Source organism: Monodon monoceros, unplaced genomic scaffold (assembly GCF_005190385.1).
Source record: "Monodon monoceros isolate NGI ecotype Baffin Bay Population unplaced genomic scaffold, NGI_Narwhal_1 Super_Scaffold_16, whole genome shotgun sequence".
Taxonomy (NCBI): Eukaryota; Metazoa; Chordata; class Mammalia; order Artiodactyla; family Monodontidae; genus Monodon; species Monodon monoceros.
The window spans coordinates 81,991,574-82,012,981 of NW_021703772.1; the positions used below are offsets into that span (position 1 = coordinate 81,991,574).

At 34.5% G+C, this 21,408-nt stretch overlaps 1 protein-coding gene across 1 annotated transcript in view; it reads right to left on the reverse strand.

The window, feature by feature from the left end:
• Positions 1-21,408, reverse strand: part of ACVR2A (activin A receptor type 2A) — an 86,171-nt gene that overhangs the window by 10,451 nt on the left and 54,312 nt on the right. The window contains exons 5-8 of the mRNA XM_029224507.1: positions 6,078-6,221; positions 3,782-3,925; positions 2,617-2,762; positions 771-885 (exon numbers count right to left, since the gene is read on the reverse strand). Coding sequence (XP_029080340.1) covers positions 771-885; positions 2,617-2,762; positions 3,782-3,925; positions 6,078-6,221 — 549 coding nt within the window. The remainder of the gene's footprint in view (positions 1-770; positions 886-2,616; positions 2,763-3,781; positions 3,926-6,077; positions 6,222-21,408) is intronic.

The window sequence follows — 21,408 nt, forward strand, 5'->3', positions numbered from 1 at the left end:
CTTAGAAGTGCTCTGAACTCTGGAGAGAATTCAGAGAAAAGCTATAAAGTTGATTAAAGAGTTAAAGAAGCAATAGAGACCAAGAAGCAAGAAACTATCATTGCTGTTTGGAAAAACAGGCACTAGATCTTAGTACATTATAACATCAATAGTGACTGATTATTCTTCCATTCCTCTTAAGATAGTGAAAAGAATTAACAAGTTAAAACTCGTGAGTTAATATTAAGAACTCCCTAAAAGAATGAGGCTTATTAAAATGTGTTGGATTCTTCTTTGATTAGTTTTAAAAATAGAATCCTATGACATCTAAATTGTTTTATGAATTGCTTGATCTAAACCACCTGAGGTCCTAACAGTCCTTCATCACCATATGAAAATACCTTCCTCAGGAAATTTAACATATTACTCTTAAGAGAGTCATTTTTTTTTTTTTTTTTTTTTTTTGCAGTACGCAGGCCTCTCTCACTGTTGTGGCCTCTCCCGTTGCGGAGCATAGGCTCCGGATGCGCAGGCTCAGTGGCCATGGCTCACGGGCCCAGCCGCTCCACGGCATGTGGGATCTTCCCGGACTGGGGCACGAACCCGTATCCCCTGCATCGGCAGGCGGACTCTCAACCACTGTGCCACCAGGGAAGCCCGAGAGTCATTTTTATATTAGATACCAATTTAAGAACCAGCACAATAATTTTAGAACAACTGATCCCAGATGCCATCTAAGAAAATATGGGACAAGATTATTTTTTCTTACAGTTTACAGTTATCATCCTTACCTGTCCATGGGTATCACCTGCAGACTTGCCAGCCTCAAACTTTAACGCCAACCCAAAGTCAGCAATGCAAGCTGTCAGATTGTTTTTCAACAGCACATTTTTACTTTTGATGTCCCTTGCAAACAGAAAGATAAAGTATTCAAATTCAGTTTAAACAAGTTATCTTTTAAATTTTTTGACTGTAAGTAGGAAGAGAGACTATGTATGCTTTTAAAAAAAATAGTTATTTCGAAGTATGAAATACGGAAAAGGGCAGAGGGACAAAAAGTTTAAGTCAAGTCTCCAGATAGCTTGAAGCACAAGAGTACAGTGACCTAGTCGCATCCATTACATGGACAATAAGAAGGAATTCTCTCCACAAAGCAGTTTTAGAAAGAGCTGCCATTCCAAAAATACTGTCCAGCCTACATGTTATCTATGTCACTCCTAACTACCAATCATAAAATTGTTTTTTTTAAGATAATAAGCATATTTCAGAGTTTATAGTTAGAAACTCTCATTGACACTGAAATTTAAAAACCAAAATGAAAGAATTTTCAGTTAAAGCTGAATTGGAGCTTTTTGCCTATTGGCACAGGCCTACATTTTAAAACGGTCCCTTATTTTAATGGTTCTTATTACATTCACCAACTTGGCTGTACAAAAGCATCTGTACGAATGTATGAGAAATTTTTCACCATAAACATACACTGCTCCAGCTGGATCCTGGTGTTCCAAAAAAGAGTAACCATTTTAAGGCAATCAGATGTCTTCCTCTACACATTAGCCTCAACTAGCTCATCCTAGGGCTTACTATACCCCGGTAAGCTCAGTAAGCTTGTTTACCCCAGTAAACACACCGGTACCATGAGCAATGGTAAATTTATGTGTGCAGACACAAAGTGTGAGACAGAGGACGCATAGATAGACAACCACAAATGCTACAAAAATCAGTTTTAGACTCAAAAGATTTTTAGGGACCCTACTTATAATAACCTTTGGGGGTTCCAAAGGATTAGTTCCCTATAGGACTAGGTGAGGCGAGCAAAAATCCAGGAAGACGGCGTTAGACTATGTAGGAAGGTGAGAAGGGAAGCTATTTCTGAGGTAGAAGTCATTTAAGGTTTTCAAAATCAGAATCTACGTTAGAATTGGAATAAAAGTAATGCCTCCCAGCAACCTAAGACACCACCTGATGGCACTCAACTAAGTATTTGTTAAATGAATCAGGTAATTTAAAACATCCATCTTTAAACTGAATATAAGATGACAGACTGACCCCATGTTCAAGGAAGTTAAATACACAATGGCAAACTGAATCCCATGTTTAAGGGAACTAACGGTTTCCCTTTTAAGGATATGACAATTGTTGGGTCCAAGTACTATTTCTTCACTGAAAAAGAAAATTTAGTAAACCCAATTATTCAAATAATACCTCCTTCCACCTCAACTTAGGTAATGATCACATGGTCATTCAAAACACAAGCAAAAAAGATACTCAAAATCTCTCCTTAATTACATCCCTTTATACCTATTTATAATCATCTTTGAAGTAAATCATGTTTTGAGGTAAAACAGATTTCTCCTTTGAGACAAAGAAAATACACTTTCATTCTTAACTATGTTTTCGGAAATGAGACAAATTGAAACATAAGTCAATAATTAACCTTTGACAATGATGTTAATATATACATTATCCAAAATACTTCCTGGCCAATCTCAAAGCTAATTTGAAAAACAAGTGAAAATCAATGCCTCCTATAGCATGATTAGGTAACTAGGGGAAAAATAAATTTTGCCCAGGGGATGGAAAGTTTAAATAATAAATACTGAATTATTGGGTAAAATAATATAAATTTAGCTCTACCTGTGAGATATGGCGGGTTTGTGGCCATCTTTTAGGCCAGGTATATCCTCATGTAAATATGCCAATCCTCTAGCCATGGTTTCTGCAATATGACACAATTCATTCCAAGAGACCACATTAGCCTTAAGAAAGTCTGATAGTGAACCCTAAAGAAAGGGGGAAAAAAAACAACTTATGTTCTTGACAAAAGCCGTATGTATATGGAGACTTTCCTTTTTACTTTTAAGAGGTCATGGAAGGCAACATAGTTTTCCTTTCAGTGAATAATAATCCAAAACAATCTTTCTGGAAGGGTTCAAGTTTCACATTAATAAACATTTGAAAGGAATACCACTAATCTTTAAAGGTTTGCTACAAGCACAGTTGGTCAATTTCCCATTGAGAAGGCAAAATTTACAAAAAAAAAGAAAAAAAAGATTATTGAAAATCTAAAGTTCTAGAAAATATTTTAAAAGTTAAAATATACTGTCTATAGAGATGTTATAAATAGGACTAGGAGAACAAAAATTAAAACTTATGAACAACAACTAACCTAAAGAATCTTCCTCTAGAGATTACTGCCAACCTTTTAGTCAAGAATTAAGGGAATTAAAACAGCCACTTTTTTCTGACAGTGATGAAACTGATTGCCAAGAAGATCACAATTTCCTACTCCATTAATGTATACTTTCATACTAACTCTGAAAGCAGAAAAATTGAGGAAAAATAGCAAGTGTGTTTTGGTGGTAATTACCCTACAAGTCAGTGACTGATCAAAGATCAGATAAACTTCCTGACCCTAGTTTTGTCACTAAGTGACATCGATTAAAGAATTTTAAGAAACAAAATTCAAGCTGAAAAAATGTCTCATGTAATAAAAGTGGACAGTAAATGAAAATTCCTAAGCATTGGCTATACTAAAATAATTATTTGTAAGAGAAGTATAATTGCAGCACAAGAAATCAGGGACAAAAGACTGGTATTACATAAGTAGAGGATTAGGTGAAAAACTTGTCATCTTTGTTCTTCTATTAAATAAATCATTTTTAAAGCAGGTTTTTATGTATAAATATTAACCAACTATAATAACACACTGTTCCCAGAAAAATAAGTGAGGGCTTTGTAGCCAACATTAGGAAGTAAGCCAACCCTGACTTCACTGAGTTAAAATGGAAAGTAGTTTTACCTTTTCATGAAATGCTGTGATTAGCCAAAGATCCACATCAACACTGGTACCTCGTTTTTCTGCACCAATGAACTGTAATATGTTCTCATGCTTCATTCCAGGCAAACTATAGACTTCATATTCATTCTGCCATGACTGTTTGTCCTAGAGTTAAAAAGAATAGTAAGAATGCAAAGAACACAGGCAAATAAACCATATCTAAGAGATTACTCAAGTAAGTTCTAAGGCAATTTTTTTTAAAGGCTAAGTATTAAGAGATTCTTTGGTTTTGTTTTGTCCTATTTTTTAATAAAAGAAAACTTTGACAACAGGTAACAGTTACATACCAAATGCCTGCCCTGCCCCATTCCTTCAAACATACTTTTTTGTGTTTGTAATTTGTAAACATAGAAGTTGATCAGAAATACTGCACTTCTGAATCCTAACAATGGCAACACATTCCACATACAAGTTAGTACTACAGTGTAATTTTATCACGGTGTGAAGTTACCTGTGTTACTATTAAGAATAATCTCTCTGAGAGATGAAATTCAGGGAGAATGACTTCATCTAAATAGAAAACAAATTTTTTTCAAACACTAACAGCATGTCAAACCTTCTTAACAAAATGTTTAGAATACCCTGTAGAGTCAATAAGAGAGCAATGGGGTATAAATATGCAATACAATAATTTGAAACACCACAGATTCACTTGTGCCTGCAAGTGATCCATACCTCTTACATGTCTACTTATAAAGGATTAGTTTCTTTTCACAATGGGAGAATAACGAAAGTGGGAGGCACCATAGCATAATGGTTAGGAACCCTCTGGATCCAAGCTATCTAAGAACCTTTGGCATGTTACATAATCATTCAGCTTCCTGATCAGCAAAACCAGGACTGTAGTGGGTGCCCCACAGGGTTGTTGTATTATACATATATTGTGTTATATTATATGTATGGGTAATAATACATATTAGTGAGTACTCACATATGTAAAGTACCTCTATCTGACACAACAGAACCATTCAGTAAAATGTTAGCTACTGTTCTTGTTGTTACTCTGACATTAATAGCATCCAAATGTGCTTCTCTAATTTTTAAGCTTCCTCACATGAAATAAGAACCCTGATCTTCTTTGTAAATCTTGGCCCAAAAGACTTTTCTTTTGAGAACTAAACTACAGTTAACAGTAATAAAAAAAAAAAAAGTAATAAACTTCTTCACAGACTCTACCAAAAAAAAGTAATATACTTCTTCACAGACTCTAAGGAACAGACTTTCAAGGAGGTAAGAGGGCAAAAATCTAGGTATATTAAGACAAAGAAATTGAATAATTTTGGTATAAGGAAGATCTACTATACAGGTGCAGGGGTGAAACCTGCATCAAAAAACCCAGCCAGGATCGCAATACCATGCACAGCATTAGCCACATGTGTGTATAAGCAGAAAACAGGAACAAAGGAATTATCATAGACCTATACCACCAACGGAGCAAAACTAAAGAGTATCTCAGAGGTGCATGAGACCAGGGTTTTATAAGGTTGGCCCCCTTTAATAGAAAAACAAGTCAACAGTAAACCAATTATTTGGAGTCTTGACTCAATGCCTCTGAAAATTCACCAAACAAAATCTGAAATGATTACACCAATACTCAAAGTAGAACAAAAATGAATCAGCCTGGTAATATATCTCCAAACAGCGATTCTAAAACAAAGCACACTACTCTTTCAATATTCTGTTTGCTTTTTCTGATAATGTCAATGGGACATTAAAAGTTAACCACTCAGGGCTTCCCTGGTGGCACAGTGGTTGAGAGTCTGCCTGCCGACGCAGGGGACACGGGTTCGTGCCCCGGTCCGGGAAGATCCCACATGCCGCGGAGCGGCTGGGCCCGTGAGCCATGGCCGCTGAGCCTGCGCGTCCGGAGCCTGTGCTCCGCAACGGGAGAGGCCACAGCAGTGAGAGGCCCGGGTACCACAAAAAAAAAACAAAAATTGTTAACCACTCAATGAATTATATTTTTTAATTAGAATCCTCATCTTCACTTTGCATTTCTGTAGAATTTTTACTGGCAAAAAATCTCCTATATGCTTATGTATTGTAATTCCACCACTCTAAACAAACATGATTGTTGTACCATTAATTTCTCAGATGAGAAGGCAGACATAAAAGGGCTAACCACTTTCCCCAGTATCACCAAGAACCACCATGAAACATACGGCTTTTGTTTTCAGACTGTTTCTGAGTTACAATGACCTAGCCAGTTGCATCTTTTAAAAAATATATGCAGACTAGAAAACTGCAATAAACATACCTGTATTGGAAATATTTTCACAGCCACATATTCATTGAGTAACTGGGCTTTCCACACACAACCAAATCTTCCCCTTGCTTTCACTTCTAGTAACTGCAGTGGCTTCAAACCTAGTAATGGAGAAGGAGGGGGTGGTCCTGGGTCCTACAGATAAACAATAATAATATTATCTGAAGAGCAGCACATGACACATCTCGCTTCTAAATATCAGTATACTGAGAAATCGATTGACAGAAACGGTAGACACATACAAATGACATTAACTTCAATCTTGCCAAAACTGAATTCTCAAGCATTACTAATTACCTATAGTGATCAAAAAGCAAGAAACTTGAATTAAGAGTTTTCATAATAACATTCCTACTGCTATATATATATATATATATATATATATATATATAGCAATCAGGAGAAAAGATCTAAAATCTTTTTGATCCAGTCTCACTAATTCTCCTAAGATTTTTCTGTGACCTTCAGGATATTACTAATGGTATTTTAATTTCATCCAGTTGATTATTCCTTATAGGATAAGGATTTGAAAAGTGCCAGATACAGCAAATTATGGCTATGTCTCAAAGAAACCACTCCTCAAAATCCATTACTTTCCCCAGTGAGTGTTTAAATCTTTCTTCATTAATATCAGAAATACCCACACAGCTATTCTCAAACACATTACAAATAGGTATTTCAAATACAAAGCACATAAAAGGAATATGTAAGTTAGTGTTGCTATAACCAAACTGCTCCATTCATTCTAACTTTTCCACCCGGTAACAATTTATCCCTTTGCTTATAATTACTTCCCAGAATTGATCTGAGATAATATTAGTATTCTGGGACTCATGGGCAAAGAAAGTACAAATAATTCAGAAAATAAGTGGTCATCATATTAGATGAGAAGGTATGGAAAATGAAAGAGAAGTATACTGCTATAGTTAATTTTTCAAATGGAGCAACTATAATATATAAATAGGAGTGCAGCATCACCAGGGAATCCTCCTATACAAAGTAGAGTGGCTACCCTTCGCTGAAAACATTGTATTAGTTAAGTATCTGCAACTAAAGCAAGAGGTAGAAAGCCTTTTGGAAAGCTTCCAGAGGAAAGTAGTAACATGTCTGAAGGCCTGGGTAATGAGTATTGTTAGCAAGAACTAAAATTTCTGTGGCAACAGACTTTATGACACTGGGTGGCACCTAAGGCACTTGGAGATTGTATGTCACCCCTTTATCAATGCATGTCTCTCTGCCTTTACTCTCCTTCCTTAAAACAAACAAACAAACAAACAAAAACCTCCTCTTCTAATGCCTCAGGACAGTTAGTGCTCCCTTTAGGCATTATTCAGCCCCTGGATGCCACTCAAGATTTTTTAAAAGTTGGCATCTATATTAGAAAGACCCTCAGCAATAGAAACATTGCAAAGTATTAAAGAGAAAAAATAATATAATTTCTTCTTCTAAAGTAGACAATCTTTCTAAAATGGTTTGAGAATTCCTATTTTAAAACAGTATGATAAACCAGAAGACTTCCTGTGACCCATTTTAACATCAGATATTTATTTTTTAAATGTCTGCAAAAGTTGCTTTTCCTTCACACATTCAAAACATGAAAGGTTAGTAGAGCTAAAGATTATTTTAGTTTAACAGAGTGACAAGAAAGTCAGATGTACATCTTATAGAAGTATGGCCTCTCAAATTATGATTCTCAGTGGGAGGGGACACAAGACGCTCTGGAGAAGTTTTACCAGAACTGAATCCTCCCTCCCTCATTCCTTGACTGATCATATATATCTGCAATAAGAGACCCTACTGATCGTAGTATATGACTTATGTGAATGTGGAGACAGGAGGGAACAAGTTGAAACCACTCTTCTAGAGGCAAAGAAAACCACTCAGGCTCTAAGTTCAAGAATTATTGGATAACTGCATAAAAGAATAATTGTGCTAACTAAACAAAGTTCACTTTGAAAAACTTTAAATAACTATAAGGTTAAAAGTCAATGATTCCCCCTCCTTTAGAGATAAGTTAGAAAAGTTGAGTTTTCAAAGCAGGGATGACAAAAATTAAAGTATGCAGATAAGGGTTGAAAGCTGAAGAGGGAAAATAACCAGGTAAAGAGTAATATAGCACTATATGTAAACACTAAAATTTTTAATAAATTGACTGATAATGTCTCTTTAGATAACATACACATTGTCCATTCTCTATTCTAAAGAGCACCAACCATATGGATATGATTCAGTCTATAAAATAGGATTTAGATGACTTAATCCACACCTCAAATTAAGAATATGTCGGCAGTTCAAAATAAGACTTTACTCTGTATGACAGACTCTAGGTACATCCACCTCACTACAAATAACTCAATTTCATTTATATTCCATTGTATATATGTGCCACATCTTCTTTATTCATTCATCTGTCGATGGACACTTAGGTTGCTTCCGTGTCCTGGCTACCGTAGCTGATTCATGTTGTTACAAAGCAGAAACTAACACACCACTGTAAAGCAATTATACTCCAATAAAGATGTTTAAAAAAAAAAAAAGAATACCCAAAATAAGACTTTAATATAATATTAACCTTAATTTTAGGAAACAAAAATTTCCAATGCAAACAAAAATTTCCAATGCCTATGTTTAGAATTAAAAAAAAAAAATCACTGAATGTTTTCCAAATGCGTAGATAAACTTAAAAGTTCCCGTAAGTTTCCAAGACTCTGTTTACAAAGTTTGTAAGCTACCGTTATTTCAGTAAGAAATCTTAGATCACTCTCCTAATGAAATTCCCATTATAGTCAGCATTATATATTAACAACCTGAAAATATGCTTTGTCAAAATTACTTATAATTAAAAAGCTTAAATTTAGGAGAACACAGGCCAATTTTCAAAGGGTAAGAAGAAGATCTACAAAGGCACACTCCTACAAAATGTCAAAACTTTTAGAAATGATAATTCTACAATTCTTAGAAAGGTTAGGTTCAAAAATGAGAACTCTGTAACAGATTACAACTCTATAAAATCTATACTACCAGTCAATATATCTTTTTGCTTTTCTAATAAGATGTTATTGGACTATTCTTCTAATTCATACTTTTCGGTTCTTCCATTTAGCAGCTTACATCTAAAAGAAGTTTTAACCACTTCCCTCATATCTAGCTTTTACTTATCCTATAATCTAAGAATATTAGAAATTATTTTCTGTTTATTAACAGCATTATACTAATTTACCCAAAAAAACCTCATATTTGATTCTAGGAATAAAGATTTATACCCTTAAAATATATGAGAACCTGGGGAGACAAATTCAGACTTAAACTTCATAATGACAACAACATTCTGATATTATCCATAAAACATGGCTTTGCCCTGCTACAGAGAAAAACCACTTTTGGAGGGGTAACTATAAGGACTACAGAGTTCCTGAAAACTTTCCCTAAGTTCCAGCTCTCTTCCAACACCCATGCTATTTTGCACAGTTAAAAAGACAGTCATTAGAACATGGCTCTGATTACATCTCTTCTTTACCCACTTGTATGTGAAAATTATGGCATCAGAAGACATGTTGAGAAGCGACAAATGACAATAGCTGGAAAAAGTGCCCCCCACCCCAGCACCACTACCCAGTATCATTACTATAACCAACAGTGGATAAAAGATTAGAGGTGAAGAGCTGTAAAGCAGTCTGTGATCATTTTACTTATTCTGAGTTCTCCATATGAAAGGTGAATTCTAATCTAAATAAAGCCTTAAACTTCCAGACAGCAAAAGATCAAGTTATACTTCTCTAGCCAGTCCATTTGCTAAAGATGCCAAAGATGAAAGAAACTACCTGAAAATATAGATTTCACATTAAAAGATAATGGATTCGACCAGAAAGTCAGCATCTGTTAAAAATGAGCACATGCTGACATTTGACATACTATAAAAATTAAGCAATACAAGATTTGTAAGGCTAAAAATCTAGCCATTAGGTGTTAACTTCTAGTCAACTAAAACAGTTGTGTTTCTACATTTCACCTTAGATAAGTATAAACACTGGTAACAATTCTTTAAAACCCAAAACTATTACTATGACAAGCCAATCATGTTTTTAATACTAGAAGTGGAAAAAAAACTACAACATAAATTTATAAACTATAGAGGATGGACAATAAAGCAACAACAACAACAAAAAATCTAAGAACAAAATGTTTAGTATGTATCCACAAAAAGTGCCACAACCATAAAACAAACATCAATGCATCTTACCTCTATCATTATATGAAAGGCGTGCTTGTGAAGAAAAAACACAGGCAAAAGAAATTACGATTTATATTCAGAATGAAATGAAAAATGACACATCAGTTACAAAAGTGAAGGAAGGAGAATAATGATTTAGCTTTTTAAAAGCTGGCAATGATCCAATGTATCGTATTTTTTAAATGAGAACTGAGAACACTTTCCTTATAAACAGAGGAAAGTAATATATTCTTTTTTAAATCTTGGACATTACCTATCAGATAAGAGGTATTATTATATAGATGACTCTAGTATGACCCCAAGTTACCTGATCCAATGGACTTCAAGCCAGCAAATAAACTAAACCTAGTCTTAAATAATTGTTACTTATTTTTCTAAGAAGTTCTAAGGACTAACTATAAGAGGTTTTTTTTTTAAAAAGCAATTTAGCTGAGAAGCTATGCGTTGGAATTGGACTCTGGACACCAGAGGGCAGTACTGCCTTTAACAAAAACTGTAGGAGCAGCAAAAGAAATTTTTATATAGCTAGAGTTAAGTTTCTCAGACAGTTGTCCTAAGAATCTAGAATCTCCAACTTCCTGAACTGCTTCATTCCCCTCTCATGGAAGACAGGAGAATCCTTACAGTGAGACCAAAAAACATTTCTAGTGCCCATGTGAGTGTGTGCAACATAAATAATCCACTAGGGAAAGAAAATAAGATGGGAGAAGAGTGAGATCAGAACTGAGTAGAACACAGTGACAGACCAGGCCTACTGTTAACTACTTCCCCAGCTACAATCCAGAGTGAAGAGGTCAAGCAGTGGTGGCCCTGGAAGGAAGCATCCATGCATATTTTTCAGGCTCAGGACACTCAGATACTGATAAAGAACAAGATTTTCATTTTCCTAGTCATCCCACAACAGGTAAGGAAGGGCCCTAATTTAAAATCAAGAGAAATATTGTCACCACTGTAAAGAAAGACTTCGAATTCCTCCAAACACTTGACTATATTTCCCAGTTTCCAATATTTCTACAGAGAACAAATAGCACTGACGAAAAAGATTTGACAACTTGTTTATATGTACCAGTTGCTTAACTAGTTTTTCTTGCTTCTTGATTTTCTCCTGTGATAATGATTCAGGATTATTTAATAATTCATCTAAAAGGCTTAGCTAATCCCACTATCAAAACATTTTATCAGTACTCCAAAGTAAAGTTCATCCCTTGAAAGAAATACATGCCAAATGAGTAACTAGACTGTAGCTTCCAAGGCTTAAACATCTCTGTTTTTCTTTTCATACCAGTGCTTTCAGAGACAAAGATGCCACTGTAATAACACTGGGCAAGTAGGTGCTGTGCATGCATCTTACCAAAAAAGTGTACCTTTGCTCAATATACCTCTCAACAAATGAGTATTAGAATAAGCTATAGAACGATCCAAGAGCAGGCCTCAATGCATAAACTATGTTACAAAATAAGAGGCAAAACAGAATCCAAAAAAAAATAATTCACCGAAATACACAAATAGATAAAGAGTAACCAAACAAAATAATCTGTATTCACAACTTGGAAAATGAAACTTGAATATCATGCACTGTGACTGGAGATAATAGTGAAAACCAAATCAGCACATTAATGTCAAGTAATTAGGTTGCTGGATGAGAAAGAGCCTTGCTGCTTATTCCTTAAGGGGAAAAGAAATTAACTATTGACAAACATCAGAAAGGAATGAATAATACTTCTCTATTCATTCAACAAATCTTTACTGAGCACCTAGTTTGTGCCAGGCACTGGCTACCCAGGCTCTCATGACACTTACTATAGTGTGGGGAAGAAAGACTAATCAAAGAATCATACTAATGAATGCATAATTATAAAATAAGAGCAATAAAAAGCAATTCAGTTACCTTGAGCACCTGTAAAGAGAAACCTAACTTATACTGGGCAAGGTAAATAAGAGAAGACCTCCTGAGGAGAGGATCCTTGAGCAACGAAACAAGTACTAGAGGGAGGCAGATAAGGTGGAAAAAAACAGTACTGGGACACATCCTAGATTTCTGTCTTGTGCAACCAAATGGTTACTGGTTCCATTTACTGAGAACCAGGTCTGAGAGAGAAGATCATTACCCTTGTATTGTTAAGTGCTTGGAGACATCTAAGTGGAAATATTTAGAACGCAGTTAGATACACAGAACTAGAATACAAAGAAATCTTTCTAGAAATATGGACTTTACATGCTATAAATATATGTGAAATATACTATAAATTTTCTCTTACCATTTAAACCATTCCAAGATTTATATTTATATATAATTTTTTAATAACTCACTCAACCACCTCTTTGGATGATCAAGAAGAATTAAGTAGCTGCTCAACAAAGTATTTGAAAACTGACAAATTCTGAATTTGTCTCCTCTTAATCATATAATTATCTTACATTCTAAGACATTTTACAATTGCAAATTTTAAAAAAGACTATTTATTGCCAAGCAGACAGAAATAGAATATGTAAAGAAATAATATAGTATGTGTATCAGGACAAATGCTTCTGAGCTAAGGAAAGCAAGACATTATACATTAACAGATTTAATAATACTGATACTGTCAAATACACAGCCATGATTCTATCCAATTAGGTCTTCAAAATTCCTCTATGATACACCAACTCCTACTTCTCACATCTTAACTCCTTCCAAAAGCAAAGCATGAAGGCACACCAAGGTGGATGAATGAGGATTCTGAGTAAGTTCCCTAAGATGTGATTAGCTCCTCAGGGTGGTCAGCACTGGAGGTGCAAGTCTGAAAGAGAGACGGTAAACATGCCTATTCTTCTGGCTGCTGCTCAGGAGCATCAGGTTTATTACTGGGTACAGAAGAAACTTTATTTTTATTTAGCATTTGTGTTCTGCAAGTGGAAAAAAGGAAAAGGACCGTGCTATACATTAATAAATTGTGATGTGATAAAATGGTTATGTTTATCTGCAAGGCTATATATAGTCACTATAAAAACTATTTTAAATGTACTCTGATCCCTCCCTGTATCCTACTTTAGTTTTTTAAGGACCCAACCTAATAATTTACTGAAATGAGCTATTCAATTAAAATTACTTCAATGGATAATAATAATCCTTGGACATAAATGTCCAAGGCTTTGCCATTCAGCAGACTGACTCTAGGCCAAGTCACTTCACCTATATACATCATGGGGTATTGAAAGATTACACTGAGTAAATTATGTATAAAGTGCTCTGTATAGTGCTTGACAGAGTACTCAAAATGAAATTTTTTATTATTTGAAATCAACTTCAAAGTATTGACACATATATATGCCAATATTTTGAAATTATTTTCAAGTAAAATAATTTCAATAAATCATTTTTAATATTGAAATCAATGGTTTCAACAAAAATTCTTCCTCTGGAGTACAATTTTGAGGTCATTGACAATTAACGGCTAAAACTTATTGAGCACTTAAAATTAGCCCAGCACCCTAGATGTGGCTCTTCTCCCAATCACTACAGAAATGGAATCAAACATTTCTCCTCCTTTCCTCCATCTTTGCCCAAAATTGTTGAAGCAATTCCCTTTTTACTCTTTTTACCCTTCCTCTCCAAGCTGCAAAGTCAAACAACCAATCAACCAACCTATGTGTAGTACACCTACATGTTAACTGTAGGCTCCCTTAGAAGGGCCAGCAAAGACTGTCCCTGAGCCACTTAACATTATACATCAAGCACAGCGCCTGGCATACAGTAGGTGCTCAAGCAACAGGTGAATAGTTAAGCAAAAATAAAACAAACCAACCAAGGTGAACCCAGCCTATCTGATGCAAGCAGCTTTCACTAACAAATGGACTTCTTCATTTTTATTATCTCAAATTAATAGAAAAAGGTTTGACAGCAATGAAGTAGCTAGGAATGATGGAACAGATCGAGGATGAGGTTCAGGAAATAAAAAACAGAGAAAAGCAAGCTCACTTCTTCCTATCTACCATCTCCTTGCCAGACAAGAAAAAGGAGATATTATGCACTCTGGTCTATATGCATCAGTCCCATTTGCAAATTGGCAAACAACGCGGGGCCCTTCACAGGCCAAAGAAAAACTGGTTTCAAGATTTTAAAATTTAATATGTCATTTTTAGAAATAAGGTGCTTTGAGTAATTTTAATGTGCAGCTTTAACTTGTTTTAAGCTTTTGATATAGCTTTTTTTTTTTTCCCCTTTCGCTCCTTCTCCCCTTCTTTTTTGCTTTTGGACACAGAATTTCAGCCAACCTCCAAGTGGGCCTGTCTGTACATTTGTAAGAGAAACAACTTATATACACCTAACTAGAGTAATACTTTGTCAAGCTGCATATCTATGGATAATTTATGATACTTCTCCCTACAATTAGTTTAGAAGTATATATAGAAGTAAGTTGTGGGACCTCCCTGGTGGCACAGTGGTTAAGAATCCACCTGCCAATGCAGGGGACATGGGTTCGATCCCTGGTCCAGGAAGATCCCACATGCCGCGGAGCAACTAAGCCCGTGTGCCACAACTATTTGAGCCTGCACTCTAGAGCCCACGAACCACAACTACTGCCTATGTGCTCTAAGGCCTGTGTACCACAACTACTGAGCCTATGTGCTGAACTACTGAAACCCGTGCACCTAGAGCCCATGCTCTAGGCAAGAGAAGCCACTGCAATGAGAAGCCCACGCAATGCAACAAAGAGTAGCCCCGCTTGCTGCAACTAGAGAAAGCCCATGTGAAGCAACAAAGACACAACACAGCCAAAAATAAATTAAAAAAAAAAATTTTTTAAGTAAGTTGTAATTTAGGTTATCAATACAAAAATAATGACACAAAGAGACATTTGTAGTAGCCCTGTACTATTTCTCAGGCATATATGGCAAAAAAAGAAAAAAAGGTGCTCAAGAGTTAGGCAGTAGAATTATACCACCACATTAAATATCCTAAAATAATACAATTAAAAACTATTTGTGAAGTGTAGGTTCCAGCTCTTAGCAGAAACCTAACACAAAACCTAAGCTAATAAAACATCAAATTTTGGTATTTTATGAGAATACATTAAAGCTCCACTAAATTTCACTTAAAAACACATCATACAATCAGAATGAGATAGATTCAAAGTACTAAGCTGAAAAGCTGTCGTCAATATACTGTTAGAAGAAAGCAACTGTAGAATAACATTTTATAGTTTATAAAAAAGAAAAAATATATATACTCAAATGAGATTAGAAAAAGATGTGAAAAGGTACACATCAACCTGTTAAAACTGGTTACTTCAGGAAATTGATAAAGGAAAAAGAGGAAGAACAAATGATTCTCTCCTTTTTTTGGACATACTTCTTTCTGTATAATTTGCCTTGCTATATAACAAGCAAGCATTTGTAGTTAATTTTTAAATGGAAGAGAAAGTGAAAGAGAGAGATGTGTTCTTAAACTGCAGCCATTCAGCGATCAACCTATTTCAAGATGTGCTTCTACAGATGTAATATTTATTTTGTAAGTATAACTTAATACTAACATATTAAATATTCAATAAAACTCAGTAAACTTCTCCCTGCATCTTCTCCAAATAGGGAAGCAGCACACTCTCCTAAATTGACTTGGCTGAATAATGTTATGCTAATCCTTTAGTATCTTATTAATTTTAAATGGGTACATATATAAACTCATGTTCAACAGGAAAATACTACAAAGCATTGTCACAGATGGCTTGGTTTCTCAGTGGATAGTAATCTCACATACCGTGAAACGACAACCTATTATTACTTTAATATTAAGGTCAACAGCATTGTTTTGTATGCAGAACTCAATATTCCAAACATCTGAAAGCCTTTAGTCAGACCAAAATCTAGACAAAGTGTCATGAAAATGTTATGTCAGGACTGAAGAGATTGATGTCATTTAAAAAGTATTAATGCTGCAATACTTTAGTGCTATTATATAGCCTTCAAAAATTAACAAGAAACTAACTTCATACCTTGTTAAAGGTAGGTAATTTCTAGCCCCTAAACTGCATTTTCTTATCAAGTGGTATTTTTTATCAGCACAAATATAGATTTTATAATAAGGAAACTTAAGCTTACATATGGTTATGAAAGCAATGCAAACAGTTTCACTGAAACCACATTAACCACAATAAGACTTCTTAATAGAGTCAATGCATCAATTCCCTCATATTCATGACTCACTGGTACTAGAAAAACCAGTTTGCATTCAATTTACTTACTGGAGATTGTAAGAGCATCTACCTACACACAGAAAGACAGTTTCAGGACAGGCAAAAGAAAAGGTGACCCAGGTAATGCAAATTAAAAGGATGCTTCACACCTGTGATTACAGAAAGACTCAAATAATGGCATTCTCTTATAAAAGCCTGAAATACTTCAACTTATTTTACCCCCAAGAAATAAAGTCCTAAAGCACATAAAATGTTTATTAAACAATTCCTGGGTATACTGCATTATCATCTTTTAGTATAACACTATTAGTATAACACTAATACTAGTGTTATATTAGTGTATTAGTATAACATCTATTAGTATAACACTAAATGAAACAATTCAGCAATTCATCACTTACAGAATGGTTATTACATACAAACACTGCATGAGATACAGTAGTGATTACAATACATACCTTGTCTTTAAGGAGCTTATAATAAAGTATGATAATGGAACATGCTCACAAATGGCCAGAACCTTTCTCAACCTTATTTCATCTGAGTCACAAAAGAGAGAAACTGACTTGAGCACTATTTTCTCAATTCTTTCAAGGATGGCACGTAACTAATACCATTCTAGATACATATGATGGATGGCTTAGGGTGTAATGGAAGAAAAGAATCAAAAGGCAGACAAAGTATGGAAGATAACATGCCATGTTCCAAACTTTGTACTCTTGCTGTTGGATCACTCAGAACCCTCAAAAATTTTTAAGCACGGAAGTAACATAATTAGACATGTAAAATGTTACTGTATAGCAATAGTATAAATGGAGAGAGAGAACTGGAAACAAGAAGACAAGCTATGAGACTACAGAAATAATCTCAGCCTCCAGCGTAATAATGTCCTGAAAACCACAGGATCAGAAAGGATGAAAAGGTACTCGAGTTCATAAATAACAGGGCTAAGAATAGGAGAAGTTGCTGTCTCCAAGGCTTTCACCCAGGATGAGGGGAAGACAGTGATAACAAGAAAAAGTGTTAGAAACATAGTAGTTACAGGTTATAAAGAAAGAAGAATGGCTTATTTCTTAAAAAAAAAAAAAAAGCACAATTACGTTTTTCTATGTCTTTAACTATGATAGATGTATTTTAGAATATTTTTTATTTTAAAATAAATTAGAACCGTAATTAAAGACCAGATTTTAAAGCATGTATATTCCTGTATCACTTCTTCAAAATACTAACAAAACCAGAAGAAACTTTAACCAACTTGATGTCTTAGAAATAAAGAATCCTACCATTTAAGTGCCAGAACCAGCTTATTAAGAGATGTCTGTAGGTATGTCTTAGTCCTCCAGAATACCCTGTAAGACTGATCGTTCACCCACAAAGAGAATAAAAGACTGAGATCAGACCAATGAATGAGCACAGTATATGTAATGTTAGCTTGTTCTGCTGAGAATCACTGTAAATTCTCTTCAAATATAGTTCTTATTGTAGGAATCAATAAGCTATCACCAGCCTTTAGCCAACGCTTTAAGAAAAAGTTTCCCTAAGAAAAGAGAATGACAAATTTTATGTCATTGTCTAAAAGTGAAGAAATTAGAAGATTGTTGCAGAAATGCACAACAAGAATGTAAGATCTTTTCCTAACTGGTCTTGAAATTAAACTTTGAATATGGGGACATGAATATGGGGTGAAATGCAGAAGACACCTTAAGACTTCAAATGTGTAGTATGTTTCCCCTACCGACCTCTCCTGTCCCTCAAAAAAGCCTTGAATAGCTAGGGCATTAGCACTATCAACTCAGAAGCACAAGAATCTTTACCTGCAACCCAATCAATGTTCATAAACCCTATTCTAAAATGTGTGCTAAAAAAATTTTAATGGAAAACAGATGACGTGTTTATTTCCCCTTCTGTCCTCTGTGAGACAATGTGATCACGTTATTGCCCACTTTAGTAGTCAAACTACTCAACATCCCAAAATAGGAAAATAAATTCACTTATAGAATGATTTTGAAATGGCAGGGATGTTTACTGAATTATCTGAAACAGCAAAAGCATCTGCTTTCTGAAAAAAGAGAGGCAGAACAGCATAAGCAGTAAGAGCAAAGCTTTAGTGTCAGAGAGTCCTTGGTTCAGATTCCAGCTCTGATACTTGTGAGCTTTGCTATGTCTCAATTTCTTTATCTATAAAATGGGGATTATAACACTACATAAACAAACCTGTGAGGTAAAATCAGATCAGTTCTTTCCACACCTGGCTGGTCACCAGAACTGCCTGGAAAACTTATTAGAATCATAATATCCCAGGCCCCATTCCATACTTTCAGGGGCGTGGTCCAGGAATTTGTATTTCTTAACAAATTCCCAAGATGATCCTTACATACTGTTCACAACTTGGAAATCATGGGGAAATTTTTATGTATTTTTTGTATATTTTTTTATATATATATTAATACATCTATGTAACTTACCAGTACTCTAGTACACTGTAAATGTTCAATTAATGCTTGATACAATTATCAATCATTTTTTTGAAGCACAAATAAAACTGAGTATTTTGTAACAAGATGGCCACTAAGTAATCTTGCAGAAGTAGTCTGCATAAACCTCTCACCAAAAATGAGACTTACAGCATGACTCTATACCGTTTCAAACAGTGAAAGATGACATATATGAAGTTCCACACTGATGACAATGCTCCTTTTCCACAACACAGTTTATGACAGAAGGAAAGCACAAAGTCAGGCATGTCTTAAATTTTTCATAACAAAGCCTGACCATTCCAGGTCATTCCTTCACAAAGCCTTTTTAAGTTCATTCCTTATTTTTCAGTAATTCATACAATTCATGCAAATTCACTAGAGAACAACACAAACACTAAATAAACGTGTACAATAACATTAACCATTGCAACAAATATCTAAAACCCACAGAGATGGATACTCATTGAACATTCCTAGTCCTTATTTATGAATAATAATGCATCTTTCCTTTTTAAAAATCCAAACCCTTGAATTAATTAGCATTTCTAAATAAAGTGGCCTCAAATATATGATATCCAGCCCTTTAAATAAAAATGTCCAACCACACTTTTTTACCAATATTTTATAAAAATCAATGTTATCTATAGGATTACATTATTATTTTTAAAGTTCTATTAAGAAACTTAACAAATTTGTTTCTAAATGTAGTTTCCAGTTTGTTTCTATCATATCACAAATCCAGGGCAAATTTAGACACTTAAATACTCTTTCTATTTTTTTTCTTTTCTTTTGTGTTAAATTCACAACAATTTAATCACTAATTAGAGACAATATAAGAAAACAAAACAAAAAAAAGTAGATCTCTATGAAGCAAACTGACTACTTTGCAAAATCATGTACAGGAAATAATCATTTTTGAAAATAGAATTATATAAGCCCAAGGTGGCGTCGTTATTTATGTCATTACAATCTGCACAAATACATTTAAAATAGTCTTTGCACAAATATTTGTTGTACCCACCATCAAAGTAAGTAAAATGGAGCTTCCTAAAACCCCCTATCAATATATTTTATGTGCCAAATTTAATTTGCATTTGTCCATAACTCTCCTTTTGAACCAGCATCACAGACTTCTGAATTGATATGATGATTACATTCAAATTGGAGGTTTAGAAGGAAGTTAGCTCCCACATTTATTTCTGCTGGTGATCCTAATAAAGGCAACTGCTCTTAGGTTACTGAAAGAGACAGTTTCACAAATCAATGCATGTCACCAACAGTAAATACTCATTCTGTTAAATGTAGATATTAAATAAAAAACAGTTACCACCAACAGAAAGTAAAGTGTATTCTATGGACACTTTGGAGTAAACTACATATATTTATTAGGCACTAAATTTTTTAAATTTTAAAGAACTTCTTAAAGTGATTTTTAACAAATCTACAAGTTATCTACTAATGTTAAAAGTTAAAATATTTCAGCTGTACAAAATAGTGTGTTTACCTAATTTACTAAATGAGAAGTTTTACCTTTGGGCTTATTTCTTCATATACACATCTTACAAAGATTACAGGGATCAATGATCTAATGCCAACAGATTGCTTCAAGCACTGAGAAAGGAATATGTTATGTAAATAAAGCTTGAAGTGAAGAAGTTGTTTTGGTCATTAAATTATAAGAATTTACCATTTTCTTCTACCAAGTTTTAACCATTAATCCTAGTGGTATTAGAGAAACAAAGTTAAACCAAGAGATCCAGAAGCCTGAGGTAATCTGATCTTAAGAGTCAAAAGAAACACAAAAGAAATGCAAAAAGACATCTCAAGCAATTAAACCAAAAGTTATCACGTTTCCTCTGCCTGTAGAATAATAACTACTTATATTAAAAGTCCTTGTAAAGCACTGAGTCAGCTCCAACTGTCCACATGACAGAGAGTGAGGAAAACTTCATGAATTTATTCTGACTACCTACCCACCACACCTATATTTTCAGATATATTCGGTGTCGAGGGAGGGAGAATCAAGAGCATTAAAAAAGTTTTCAGACTTCAGTACACGTTTCATATGCTGCAAATAAAAATATATATACTTGGAACTACAAACAACACATGATGAGAACTGTTGCTCCTCTTCCCAGAACAAGAATTTTATAGATATATCCTCTTGATGCCTTTGTGAAACTTCTCTACCCCACATTCTTGGTTACCTTACTGGGTTCCTCACCATGGTTAAAAGGATTTTTTGGCAAGTAGTTTTGAAAAAGACACAAAAACTTAGGAGTGGAGGAGAAAACAGAAGGGAAAGAAAGGGCTATGATATCACTTCTCCATCATCAATTACTTCTTAAGAAAGACAGCAGAGTATATCCCACATTTTAAAGTACTATAATGACAGTAAAACTCCAAAGAACAGAAATGGGAATACTCTTTATTCTACTCCA